General features: G+C 52.1%; 1 protein-coding gene across 1 annotated transcript; it reads right to left on the bottom strand.

Moving 5' to 3' along the window:
• Positions 1-8,045: 8,045 nt before the first annotated feature.
• On the bottom strand, positions 8,046-14,062 carry TRADD (TNFRSF1A associated via death domain; the record flags this gene model as incomplete). The annotated part of the gene is made up of 4 exons (XM_084269959.1): positions 8,046-8,353; positions 9,348-9,540; positions 11,167-11,444; positions 13,921-14,062. 4 exons carry the CDS (start codon positions 14,060-14,062, stop codon positions 8,046-8,048), a joined length of 921 nt encoding a protein of 306 aa, XP_084126085.1.

Here is a 14,062-nt window from a genome sequence, read left to right as displayed (position 1 = left end):
CTGGCGTGTGGGAGTCATTCCCCAAAGTCAAACCCTGAGCGTTCCTCTCCTAAAAACAACCTAAAACTCGCAAAGAAATTCTGGGGCGTGTGAAGCTGACAGAGTGGGTCTGGAGGCTGCTTGTTACAGAGCCTGCAGCCGACCCCCCCTGAGCCTTCACCACCACCACGGTTCGCGTTGCTGGGAGAGAGACCAGGCAGAGAGGAAAGCCGCGGGCTGGAGGGAGAAGAAGCAGGGAGGACAGCACCCAGTTCGCGCTGCGCGGCTCTCCCCACCCGCGCTGATCAGACATACATAATCTGTACTTACACCCCATGTGCCAGCGCCGGTCCCGCATCCCCTCAGCGATGTCCGGGCAGCGGGCTGCCAAGCAGGCACATCTGGATGCAGTTAGCCACAGACATTCCTCAGCCTCCCAGCGAAACCGAGGAAATCCTCGCTCAGCACAGCACTGTTCCGTGTCGTGTCGTGTCCAACCCACACCCCCCCCCACCTCCCCCGCACTCCAGGCCCTTTTTTGGCCTGCAAAGTTAGGGGGTTGCATGTGCCAATGGGGCTGAGATGAAATGCTGCCCCCCCCCTCCCCACCCCACCCCCCCACACACACCCCCCCCTCGCTTGCTGTGGCGCGGTGGAAGGAGCAATCGCGCTGGGGGAAGGATCTGAGGCCGCTTCCAAACGCCTGACACGTGATCGGCGGGCTGGGGCGCGCAGATGGCCTCCAGCCCCCAGAGCCCCGCCGCTCCCCAGGCCGCTCCAGAGAGAGCGGTGGGGGTATCGAGGGACTGAACTTGGGGATGGGGCACATTGGGCACTTCCATCAGTTCCGTGGCTTTACCAGTTAAGAGCAACAGCTGACAAAAGGCTGCTGTGATTTTTTTTTAAATATAATTCATTTCAATAGGTCATGTGAAAATTTTTCTGTCTCTTTTCTGACACCCCACCCCCAACTGGCTTTTTTTTAATTCCCTTAAGATTTTTCACTTTGCCTCTGCTAAAGTTCAGAATTAGAAACCAAGATTGGGCTTGGCTCAGGAGGAAAACCCACTTGGGAGTTGGTTTCTTCTTGTTTTGTTAATTCTCTGGAAGGGAAGCGATGGGGTGATGGGAGGAGGGAGCTGAGCAGCGTGGGGGCTGAAGACAGATGCCAAGGTCCCTCACAAAACAATGAACAAAAACCCCCCAAACCCCACCTGTTATTGTTCCCCACCCCATTTAATTATTTCAAAACAAAGCATTTTTTTATTTGGAGCCAAAGCTGAAGTGCCATCGCTACCCACCTGCCAGCTGACTGCAGCCATTGCTATCTCTGTGCCTCCTTTTCTTTCCCTCTGGGATGGAAACACAGCCACTTATTCCTGTCACGGAGGCTGAGGGTCTGGAGAGTGCCCAGACCACTGTCCCTTCAGCACACAGAGTGTTTGGTTCATGGTGAAACTGGGCTGACACCAGGCTGTGATCTCTCAATGTTGGTTTTACAAACACCCGACTGGGTTGGGTTTTTAAACAGACCATAACAAGGCTTTTCTAATAACTGTCTGTGCTGGTTTTGGATGTGCTTTTCATTTCAGCTCAAAGGTTTTGCTTCGTTGAGCCGACACCACCGTGAAAAGCCGATCTGCAGCCAGGTTCCTGACGAGCATCCCCCAGGCCCTGCAGCCAGGGGCTTCAGGCTGGGAAATCCCTTTCCTCAGGATCTGCAGCTCTGAACCGTAGTGGTTCCTCGCTCAGTAGTGCAGCCGGTCAGAAACCTCCACCACAGATGTAACTCAGCGTCACGCCTTCCCCGGGCCATCCTAAGGTACTTTTATCCTTCCCCACAGCAGCAGCCCCAGGCTGGTTTTCATCCCTCCTCCCTAAGGAAGCAGATGATGGTCAGAGAGATGACGAGCAGCCTGGTGTCCACCTTTACTGAGAGGGGCTGGCTGGGGAGTTAGGGGGGACCACCCCCCCAAAACAATCAGGGAACTCACAGCAGGTATTTTCACTGCGTTCCCCCCACCCAGGACTTGGCCCCTGCTACCTTTTTTGCTTGCTCCTATGGGGTGACAGAGAACAGAGAGGCTTTCACTGCGGTACGGTGCCTTTTGGGGCTGCCACGGCTTGGGGACTCACACAGGGAGCTTGGAAAGTGGAGGGGTCTACTCCATGGGTACTTCACTTGGTGGTTGTCTCACTAGTACATCGTTCCCAGGCAACCAGCGCATGGCAAATTCGTACCTCTCACTGCTAGCAAAGGTGCTCTTGCTCTGTGAGGCTGCCTCGTGGCATGTCACTCTGTCTTGTGAGAGTGGGTTGGTGAGCTTTTTGACCCCCCTCAGTAGGCCAACCCTGCTGACCGCGGGTCAGTGTGCTGGCACACGGCTTTACACAAGCCACGTGCCCAGTGCCCCTCTGCCTGCTGCAGGGCAGAGCCCTGCTCCCCGTCACCGCGTTCCCGCAGGCCCCGAGCCCTGTGGTTGGGAATGCAGCTTTGTGGTAAGCACAGAAGGGCTGATCTTGCAGTTTCCTCAAGCACTGTCTGAGATTTCAGTGACTCAGGGTGAAACACTGCTCCGCTCGAGTTCACAGCAAAAAGGAATTTCCCTGGGTTCAGCTGTTGGGTCAGCCAGTGGCTTCCTGTGTGAAGCTGCTAGAGGGGGGTTCGTGCCCAAGCTCCTTGGCTCCCCACCTACAGAGCAGGCAGCCTTGTTGGAAAGCTCCCTAATGGTGAGGTGCTCTGGGATGGCAGCGACGCTGCAGCCTCGGAGGAGTCCCAGTGATGTAATGGCACTGGAAGAAACATGGAGTGCTCTGCCAGGTGCCATGTTTGGGACAAACCTCCTTGTCGAGCCATCTTTGCCCAGAAAAGCTCACCTGAGCAGCAACTGGCCACTGAACAAAGGCAGTGGTTGGGCTCAGCTTTGACTTGAAATCAGCACCGTCACTGCCTTGCATGTGTCAGTAGAGACAGAGGACCTCGGGCAGCACCCTCCTGTACATCTGGAGGCCTTGGCAGGATGCTCCTCTGCGCGTCAGTGATGGGCAATGCAGCCAGAGCTTCAGTGAACCCCATTCTTACTACTGTGTTATGGGCTTAACCAAAGTCTCTGAGGCGCTTTTCATCAAAAGTATGTGTTTATTTATAAAAAAGAATGGAGGAAAAAATAGATCAAAGTGGGGTTGTTTTTTCTGTAAAAGATAATTCCTCGGAGCTTGAATGTCCTAGACCTGAGTATCCATGGCTGCAGTCCATAGCTGGTGGTGGCTGATGTATCACCCAAGTTTGAAATTAGGTGGTCAGCAAGGGCTTTTTCCACTGATGACCAATGGACTTAACCACACACCTCCTATGGATCTCAGTTAGAGATGTGTGGCCAAATTCATATATATGGATTATATATATTATCTTATATATATATATAAGATTTTTGACTCTAGGTCTTAAACTGCCTCACTGTTTGAGCCCGTCTCTGTACAAAGGACAGAAGGCCAGACCCCTGCTCGGTGTGAAGCAGTGTACCTCACCAATTTCACATACACACCACCAAAGCCAATTCTGAAACAAAAGGCAACATCAACAGGTAAGGAAAATCCCCACGGTTTCCTCACACTGGGAAAAGACCCTTGCTAGAGCAGTGTCAGCACCGAGCACCCACACCTTCTCTGATCAAGGATTTTCCCCTAAACCTACACATTTTTTGGCCTTATGTTTTCCTGTCTTGTCAGTGGTGTGGTCTATATCCTGTTTTCTGCCCCAGCTTCCCCCAGATTTTGAAATGGATGCAGTCCTGAAGCCTGCCAGCTATAAAACTCCAGCAAACCACTTTACCTGGAGGCTCTGTTTTTTCCCCGAACGCTGTAACCTGCAGGGCTGTGTGACCTTAGTACCCTGCCTTGCATTAAAAATAATCCAGATATCCATCTCTTCTATGGTAGGGGCTGAAAATGGAGACCTGGGAAGCGCTGCTGTGAGCGGTTGCTCGACATTAGGCTGTAATTGGACTTGCTGTGAAAATCTGGCAGAAAAATGTGCGATTTCTTTCTGGTCTGGCTCGTGATCGTTAAGCGCTTCCGATCGCCAGGGCTCCAAACCCTTTCCTTGCTGACAAACCAGTCCACCATAACCAGCTGCGTGGCACCTGAGAACCAGAGCTGCTGGAAGAGAGCACCTTTATCAGCAGATTAATTAACCTTATGGTGTCTTTTTAACAAGCATCCCAGAGGGTTAATGTGGGCCTGTTGCTGACTCTGCCCTCTGGGACAGCTGCATGTTTTCCTTCGTTATGATTTTCTATTGGGGTACACACTCAGGTTGACGTCCCTCAGATGCCTCCTGTCTTTTGCTCTCCCCTTTGTTAGTATCTGTTTGAACACCGTGGCTCAGCTTTGCCAAAACAAATCATTCTGCTTCTCCTTTGGATGAGTCTCTTCTTCCTTCTGGCAGACCGAAAGGAGCCTCCTTCAAATCCTGACCGCTGCTAAAACTGCAAAGCGATCTGTCCCACACAAAAAGCCCTCTGGATCCCTTCCAGTAAGTGCATATTGGCCTGGTTTCTGCTGCCTGCTTCATGCTTTGGTCTATTCAGTTTCCTTATACGCATCTGATTAGCATCTCCTCTTTGCTTTGGATACCGTGTGCCAGTTTGCTGCGTATTTGATTCCGAATTATCACCCCCTCCCTGAAAACATTTTGGTTTTTCCCCCAGGTGTACCTCACTGCACAGAGGAAAGCGGCTGCGGGGTAAGGCCAAACTCACCTGAGCCTTATCTCACAGGCTAGACCCTAACTAATCGGGGTAAGTAGCAGTAAGGGAGTGTTGCCCACACTCCTGGTGTCTGAGCAGGTGCAGGGTTTGTGCAACCACCTTTGCAGAGGAGGAAGGAAGCAGGGCTGGAAAGCCCAGCCCTCCCAACAGCCACGGGGCTGGTGCTCACAGCCCTTGGTCGAGCATCCAGTGCTGAGTTCCTGGTGCATCAGTGAGTATCCTGCCTTCAGTTCTACCCGTTGCATTACTACCTGAGGTAAGGACAACAAATCTCTGCTAATGGCTTGGGGCTGTGTTTTTCCCCTTTGCGAGGGTTCCTTCCTTCCCTGTGTGACATGAGTTCCCGTGTCTTTGTGTTCTGGTGAGAAGCCTCCATAAACTCTGGGAAAACCAGAAGTAAGTTTGTAGAGTCAAGCCCCAGATGAACGTGAAATCAATGCAAATGGCATCACGTGCTCACAATCCAACAGATTCACTTCATTCTAAGGCTCCCATGCAAACTGTCCCCGTGGTTGGGCCAGGTAACCCAGCCCCCATCTCTCTTAGCAGGAAGGTAGATGCTTGAGACCAGCGTTGAGTTTCTGTTGTGTCTGATGATGATGATGATGATGATGATGATGATGATGATGATGATGATGATGATGACTGAACATGGAAAAGAAGGTACAAAACAGCTGCTGCTATGGTCACAGACCATGCCAGGTGCCCAAGACAATCCCACCGTGGAATATCATTGGAAAACCCTTTTCCTTTGAGTCAGTGAAGGCACCTGTGAATGCTGTTAAGGATGATGATATTCCAGAAAGGTTGCCAGGAACTCCAGCACTTAATAGCACTTTGGAGAGGGAATCTGTGAGTAAGAGGAAACACACATGCCAACTGCTGGCAGAGGAATGAAACGCACAAGGCTTGCATTAAGGGAAAAGAAAACAAACCCAAAACCCCATGCTTAGTTCTCTGAAATACAGTAATAGCAGCAAAGGAGGTTTTTGGACTTGAAGTAGATGCTGAATAGTAAGTCTTTGTGATGTGGAGCGTTCACAGAGGCTGTAAGAGCTTGCAGGTCTCCCGAGCGGCTGCCTCGGAACCGTACAGGGACGTTCTGCACATGAAGAGCTTAGAACTGTCCGCTGCAAACGAGCCAGCAGGCCATGCACAGTGCTTTCTTAAAAAAAAAATAGAATCAGTTTTGCAAAACAAAGAGAAAACCCTCTTGCTGTTAAAGGCACTTTCAAGTTTCTGATGGTTCCGTTGTCTCTTTTAAACACCGTTTGCCGGGTGGGTTGTTGCCAAGCAGAGTTCCCCGGCTGGGAGCCGGCAGGAAAGTGAAATGCTTTGAGGTAACAGTTCTACAGCAGCCTAAAACTCCATCAGCATCGCTGTGCTGGTCACAAAAGCAAAACAGTCAGAGAGGTAATTGCTTCCTTTTGGGATGAGCAGTGGGAAGGGAGAGGGTTGAACACGGAGCAGGAACGGGGAAGATGAGCCTGCAACAGCACCGGTGTAGAGTGGCTTGATGAAATGCCTCCACCCATGTAGAGATGGTGCCTGCATGAAGTTGTGCTTCCCTTGAGGCCAAGGGTAAGATGGAAACAGAGTCACTTGCACCCTGAAAACATTCTCCCTGTCTTTAACCCCCTCTGTTTCCTTCCTTCACTGTGCACGTAGCTTTGGGGTTCAAACTCTCCAGAGAAAAGCCAGGTTCCTCAGGCTTACAGGGAGGAACATGACACTCAGCTTATCTGAGGCATGTGGACCCCACCTGGGTAGAAGCTGGCCATCTAAACACTGCTCATCCAGGTTGTCTTCACCTCAAAATTCAGCTAAGGGAGTGGCACCAGCCCCAGGAGCCTGGACCGGAGCCCACCCCTAATTCCACAGCTGTGCTTCTCTCTCCTGAGTGACAGCTCTGATGCCAGAGAAGGGTTAAAAGGAGAGCTGTGGTTTCAAAGACCATCAGGGTTTGCCTGTCTGAAAGCTGGTCCTACCCTGACTGCCTGATATTCCCTTATGCACAGGGGCTTTGTGTGTGCTGGCAGAGCTGCCCTCCGGATCTAAAATAACTTCTGCTGCCTGTTCCCATGGGGAAGGAAGGATGAAGCAGGGGGACGGAATTAATGGGAAAGGGTAAGTAAAACCATATCAGCATGGGGAGTATGTCAAGGCAATTGAGCAGCAGTTGTGCTTCATGGGACCCGTGTGATGCTAGATACTTGTGGCTCTGTGCTTCGTTATGGGAAAGGTGTAAAGTCTGCTCTGTGGCAGCCTACACCACCCATGGGGTTTGGGTGCTTCGTCCCCCAAGCCATTTTCAGCCCTCAGACTCAGGGCAGGTAAATCAGGACACAGCAGCTAACCCCCAGTCATCACATAGTGCCAATGCTGCCAGCGAGAGGCTCTGTGCAAATCCTGCTCTGCAGGTAATGTGCTGGCCAAAGGACTATTTTCCTTCCAGCACCACATTGTGCTTTGTGCAGGTGTGGGTGGGAAAGAGCTAAGCGTGATGCAGTCAGTAATGTTTCTGCCCATCGTGCTCCAGGAAGAGTTGGGAATCATTCTCTGAATTTGTGTTTGCCCCAGGATTGCTTGTTCACTGCCTGAACTTGTTCTATGGCAGCAGGCTTGTGTGCTATGGAAGATGGTGACTGTCCCAGATTGAAAGAAAACCTTCAGGTGGGAAGGAGCCATGCTGGGGCAGGGCAGGAGCTATACTGGGGCAGGGCAGGACAGATGTGCTTGCCACAGATGTTCCTTGTTTGAAGAACAAAGAAGGAAAAGAATGTAAAATTGATTTTTTCCCTGGCTTCCCCTCTGCTTTGCTTGGTGCCATGTCTGAGGGCATAAATGTCTTATATCTAACAAAATAAATGTCTTGTATCTACAGCCCTCCAGGTGATGGCCCTGGGCCACAGCCTGAAAGCAGTGGTGTTGTTTGGCTTCCCAGGGAAATTATCTGAGGTGCCTTCCTTGTTTTGAGCCTCTCCCCACCCTCCCCTAGGGCTCTCCACCTGCCTGGCTGCTTTCCTTGGACATGTCAGCCCAGAAGGGAGGCAGGCTGAAAGCCTCTCTCACCAGCTCACAGGAAGGTAAGGCTGACTTCTGGAAACAGTGAAATTAGGAACATCAGAGATCCATGTTGGCTTCTGTGAAGCACACGACCTCTCCCCTGGGAATTCCCATCTACGTGGAAGGAAACCTGCAGTGATTTTCAGGCCTTTGCATTGCCAGACACTGGCAGCAGTCTCATACGATAGCTAAAGCAAGAAAGCCCTCAGCAGTGCCACTATCCTTCGGGCTCTAGGAGCAGTCCTCGTTGGAATGGAGGCCCAGGAGCTCCTCGGCCAAGCTGATGAGACCGTTTTCTTCCAGGGCTGCGATCAGCCGTGCTATAGTGGCCTTCTTTCCCTCTGACTGGATAAACCTGAGGAGCAGCTGATAGGCTTGTTCGTACAGTCCCTCTCGGTCATACTCGAGGGCCAGGTTATCGATGACAGGATCGCGCAGGGCCCGGCAGTTCTTCTGCAAAGAGCGACCCACTTGCTTCCATTTCTTGGAGACAAGCTTGGCAAATTTCTGGTGGTCATCTGGTGTGAGTGTCCTGTTGGCTGAAAGGGACAGAGGACAGGTAAATCGCGGGGGCTCGGGGCTGATGTCGCGCAGCCTGGGCCAGTCTGAGGTTTGCTCAATATCCTGCGGAGCAGGAAATCTGTTGGGTGTCCACAGCGTGTTATTACAGTGCCATGGAGCTGCTCTGCTTGTCCTCTCCTCTGGTGTTTTAACACTGAGGGTTTGCTGCAGCAGCACAAGAGCAATGGGAACCCCTGTTCCCTCTCTGCTAGGATGGGAAGATTGGCTGGGGTAAGCCTGACCCTTTAGGGTGTCCCTGCTCTCTGTGTACAAGCTGGACATGTCTGCTCTCCCCTAGGTCTGCCATTGCCCAGGGCAGTGCTGGTGCCTTGGGTGGCATGTGGTGACACGCTTACCTGCGCACAGCAGTGTGCCCTGGCACATCTGAGCTCCCTGCCTTGCTGGGACTCCTCCCTCATCAAAACCCTTCCACAGCACTGGAGGGCTTGCCCCTGCCCTGTGAGCCTGGCAGTGCCTTGGCTGCTTAGTGATGGAGATTCTATATGCGCTCAGAAACGATCTAGCTGATCACAAGCTGAAGTCACTACAGGGGCCACCTGCAAGCTCTCTGCAGGGAAGAAAGCCTGTCTGCTGCAGGGGACAAGTGAGGGCTGATGGCATCCACAGTCACCTTCCCAGTCTGATCCAACCTATGCTACTAACTCATCTCCACCAAACGACGTGGAGGAAGAGAACTGTTCTGCACTCTTCGGTATTAAAGGAGCTTTTGAAACGTGAGGAACCTGGAAGGGATGCAGACTGGGAAGCACTCTGTGCCACCCCAGAATGAAAACAGGCTGGGGCCCAACCTGAGGTGATACCTCAGGGCTACCATAACTCCTTTCTTGCAGGAGGCTGGGCAGTCCCCCCTTTACTGGAGGCAGACCCCACTACGCAGTCACAGCAATCCTCCCTTGCAGGCTTTGAGGTGAGGAAGACCAAGGGCACTCTTGGTCCACTCTAGCTACTCACCGAACTGTTGTCCCTGAAAGATGAAGGCGACTGGTGGGGAGAGGGAGCTGCCTCGAGAAGGGTAAGGCAGAGATGGGGAGTTGAGAGACGCGCAGTCCTTTACAGCCATGCTGTTGCTGATGCTCTTGTGAATGATCAGGCCCTCGAGGCATGCCTCCAGCTCTGTGATCTCATCATCCCGAAGGCGGTCAGGCTGTAAGGCAAACAGCATCAGCGTTCGCCATCTTGGAAAGCTGTGGGTGCTTAGCTGGGAAGGGGCAGCTTAAGGTGCCGGTGTCAAGAGAGGAGCAGTGAGATGGCTACTGAGCAAAGAGGCAGTCTGACGGAGCTCTGGCTGTAGATCTGTGAATCTGAACCTTTAATGCAGTATGAAACAGGCAATCACCCCCTCCTGGGTTTCTCACACGTGGCAGGGAGTGCTTACAAGCTGCACAAAACTGCTGCCAGTCTGTGTTCATTTTTGGCAGCCCCTGCAAGAATCAGGGTGCACCACAGGCAGCGTGGCTTCCCTGACTTACTCTGTGTGTGAGGCAGACCTACGGAACAGGGTGACCTGATCCAACAGCTCATGGCCACCAAAGCAGGCCTGCTACCCCCGTTCTCTCCCTCTGCCACTGTACTACCCATGTTTTCCTGTTCCTGGATCCTCTCTGAGCCTGTTCTTCTTGCTAACCAAGAGAAAACCAGTCTGACCTCCAAAAGGCAAGCAATGAGAAAAGAAGAGGAGAAGGCAAAGCACATGGGAAGAGTGAAACCTTGTGAGTGCTCCGACTCAGCACAGTGTTAAGCTCACGTACAGCAGGCTGGTACCAGCACTGCCCTCAGCAGCACCGGCTGGGCCATGGTGCCATCTTTCCAACTCCTTGCACTGTTAGACAGAGATCAGACTGTGGTCAGTTTGGGGGAACTCTTTTGTCCAGTCAGCAAGTTCAGCAGAGCAGGAAGCAGAAGCTGACAGGGTGTGGGCTGCCACATGTTGTTCAGCCCAGGGCTGAAAGGTCTGCACTTCATTCTCTGTGCCTGCAGAAAAGCAACCTGGCAAAATGTGCTCTTGTCCCTAACCTTCCCAAGTGGATGGTGACCACTACTTGCTCCTCAGGACCATCTCGAGAGGACCAGAGCTACGTGGTATCGCTAAGTTCCAGGTGGAAGAAAAGGAGAGGAGAAAGTCAAGGAATGTAATCATCTAAGAGTGCCTTGGCTTAGGGGCAAGATGACAAGATCTCCCTGTTCTTGCTGGCAGGGCTGAAGTGTCAGCACCAAAGCATGTGATGAGCTGGACGTCAGATATCGCTCCTGAGAGGGAGGCTTTGCCTTCCGAAGGGCAGCAGGCGCTGTCCCCGCGCTCTGTCGCAAGCTGCTGGTACAACGTGCAGAGCGTTCGCACTCACGCTGCCTTCTAGGTGCAGCTGCTGCTGCTGCTGTCAGTAGTGAGCTGTGTGAGATGGGGAGGAAAGTGCTGAGTGGCAAGGGCTGCGCACAGGACTGCAGTCCTCTCTGTCCCCTCTGCCCAGGCGTACCGAGGCACACTTGTGCTCCCAACTGTTAATTCCCCATTCCTTAATGGGTTACAGCAGCCGTACTAATTGTAACAGGCAGAAAGCGCAGTGATTCAGCAGAACCTCCGCAGGCTGTTTTAGGTAACTCATGCACAGCTCTTTTCTAAGGAAGGGCAGAGCGCTTTCTCCATATCAGAGCTGAGAACTGAAGGATGGAGAAGTCAGCAGCCCAGCAGGCTGCAGCAGAGCAAGTTTTGCACCCACCTTCCCCTGTCCTGCACTCCTCGCTGCTGCCTGGCCTCCCTCCCTCTCCCATTCACCTTTTCTCTGTAGATGCACTCCAAGCAGCGATCCTCGTCCTTCAGCATGTTGTCGAGGTGCTCGTTGCCAGCCTTCAGCTCCATTTCAAGAGGCACCGTGGTCACGGCCAAGGAGAACTTGAGGTGCTTCTGGAGGGACTCCTGGAGCCCACCTTCCCGGTAGCTCTGCAGGAACCGGCGGCAGCTCTCCTGCTTGCAGAACTTGAGCTGGATGATGAGGTGTGGGTGGCTGCAGTGCACTTTGAGTATGTCCACGCTGTTCCTGCTGCCGGTGGATTCTGGCAGGGAGAAGCAAGCAGAGTCACTATCTCTTCCAGGTATGAGACAGACCACCCAGTCCCTCTCTCACCCCCTCAGCAAGCCTGCAATGGAGCAGCTTTTGAATTCTCTCTGGGATGAAAAAGCTGTACACAAAACCAAGAGGAAAAGAGTAAGTATTTGGTACCCTGCTGCCAGCAACCCCCGTGAAGTATGGTATTCAATTGAGGCCATACTGTACTACAGCCCAGGTAACCACCTCAGGGGAGGTTTTAAGCCTGAGGTTCCATCTCCAGGACAAAAATGGTTGTGCTGAACTGGTAGCACGGGAAAGCTGTATAGAAGAAAGAGCCAAGTTCAGCTCGGTGCTCGGTCAGTCTTCAGTCCTCTGTGACCAGAGTTTTATGAAGTGCTGAAGGTTCTGGAAAAAGACCCAGCTTTTTCTCTCCACCCTGTGCCCAGAGGTAAATTTTGGCTGGCTCTGAGCCTTCAACACACCTCACAAACAGCAAATGATTGATCCAGCCACAGGAATTGGGCTGCTTGAGATCAGGCCTTGACTTGTTAAGCTCTCTTGTTAATCCATGGTGAAACTGAAGCTAAGAGAATCTGGGATGTGCCCTCTGACATTAGCGCAGGGGTTGCATGGGAGTGATCTGGACAACAGAAATTGTCCAGGTTTCCATTCATCTTTCTCCCAGCAAAACTTGAGTTTGGTTAGCTATGCACATGACCTTGTCTCCCTGGGGAGTTTCTATATGGGTGATAAGAGTTTAAGGTGGGTGTTTCTCCTCTCGCAACAGAGTCCTGTGGTGCTTCCAGACCCAAATTAACCTCCTGGCCCCTCGCTGCACAGGGCCATACAGAGGGACCAGCTCAGACTGCCACTACATCTGGCATTTCTAAACCATGTGCTGGGGCGTTATTTAGCCATGGACAACCCCAAGGCAAAGCCAACTTTGTGTCCTCCATGCTAGGCAGGACAAGTGACTCAGCGTTTAAAAGTATATGACCTAACAGTGGCCTCACAGGCTCTGCCGAGTCCCAGTTGTGTCATTCCAGTTTGGGCCAGATGTGTAACTGGGATGTGGGGCTGGGCACCTAGGAGAGGTGTGCTGACCAGAAACGTCTCTTTCTCGCTTCCTTTGTGCTTTTTTTTTCGTGGGTGCTGATTAAACAGCAGCTTTTGTAATGGGACAGGAGGGCTGGGGAGGGAAGCGCTGCGCAGACATGGAAACCTTACCAATGGTGGACAAGGCAGCAGCAAAGCTGCCTCAAAAGAGAGGACTTTGCCCTCATTTCTCTGCGAAACTTCAGACAGCTTTGGATTCCATGTCCTTTTTAGGCCTGAATAAGCACGGGAGGATTTAGCAGTGCTGAGGGCTTGCCTTTAAATGTGTGCGTGGACTCACATTCCACCGACACGGAGCGGTCATAAATCCAGCCTAACTGGGCAACTGTGTCGGGTTTCCTGCTGCTCCACCTCTTTGGATTGAGCTGCATGATGAGCAGGCCTGTGCTGGATAAGCTACCTGTCGTGGCCGGGCTCACGACTGCCCATTAAGAAATGACAACAAGCCTGATTAAACAGTATTGGCTCGGCTGTACAACAGGTCAGGAACACCTTGGTAAGTACAATAAACCCTTCACATTACTATTATTCTGCAGTCAGCTTGGTGACTGGTGGGGAGAGATTGTTTTATGGCCATTTGCATCTCTCATCCTTTTTTTGATGTAAGTAGGATTACACAGAGTCAGAGCAAATGTAATTGTGCCTGTTTGTATCAGAGAAGAACTTCTGCTGGTGATCACAACCTCTAAAAACTGGCTTCTCCAGGCAGAAATGATGTTTCCGTGGTGGTGTAAAGACAGAAATTAAATCATCTTTCATAGCAACGGCAATCTTTCCTCCTCCTACATGAATGGGTTTAAACAAACATCCATAAAGTAGGATAACTTGTAGGATAGTTGAAGTTGGAAAGAAGCCCAGGAAGTTTCTAGCCCAACCTCCCATGCAAAGCAGTCTCAGCTCTGAGGTCAGACTAAGTTGCTCAGGGCTTTATCCAGTCCCATTGTGAAGACCCCCAAGGATGGAGAATACACCATCACTTTGGGCAACTGCTTGACTGTCCTCATGGGGAAAATACCCACCCTTAAATCTGGTCTCTACCTCTCATTTCCGCCTGCTGCCTCGCATTTCCCTGTACACCACCGTGAAGAGCTCCCTCCCCGTAGGTCCTGGCAGGCTGTTGGCAGGTCTCTCAAAGCCTTCTCCTCCCTAGGCCAAATGGGTCCAACCCCCACAGCCTCTTCCCACAGGATGAGAGCTTCAGCCCCCAGCCATCTTGGTGGAACCTCTGCTGAGCTTTCTCCACTTCTCTTTCCTAAGCACGGTGAGGACCAGCTTCCCTCACGCCGGAGTGTGAGATTAAGAGCAGGCATGGCACTGCATGAAGAGGTGAGACAGTGTGTCAAGACATCAGCGAGGATGGGTACCTTCTAACGCCAGCTTCAGCGCCTTGAACACACAGGGTTTCTTCTGGGAGCTTTCATAGAGAGACGGCAGAACGATGGTCTTGCAGGTAGACTGGAGGAAGAGATAAGCGCTGCCGATCCAAGGAGCCGAGCTGCCTGCCAT

The sequence above is a fragment of the Gallinula chloropus genome, assembly GCF_964237585.1.
Source record: "Gallinula chloropus genome assembly, chromosome: 13".
Classification (NCBI taxonomy): Eukaryota; Metazoa; Chordata; class Aves; order Gruiformes; family Rallidae; genus Gallinula; species Gallinula chloropus.
Note: the sequence above shows the minus strand (reverse complement) of the source record. Positions and strands in the feature narration are given on the sequence as shown.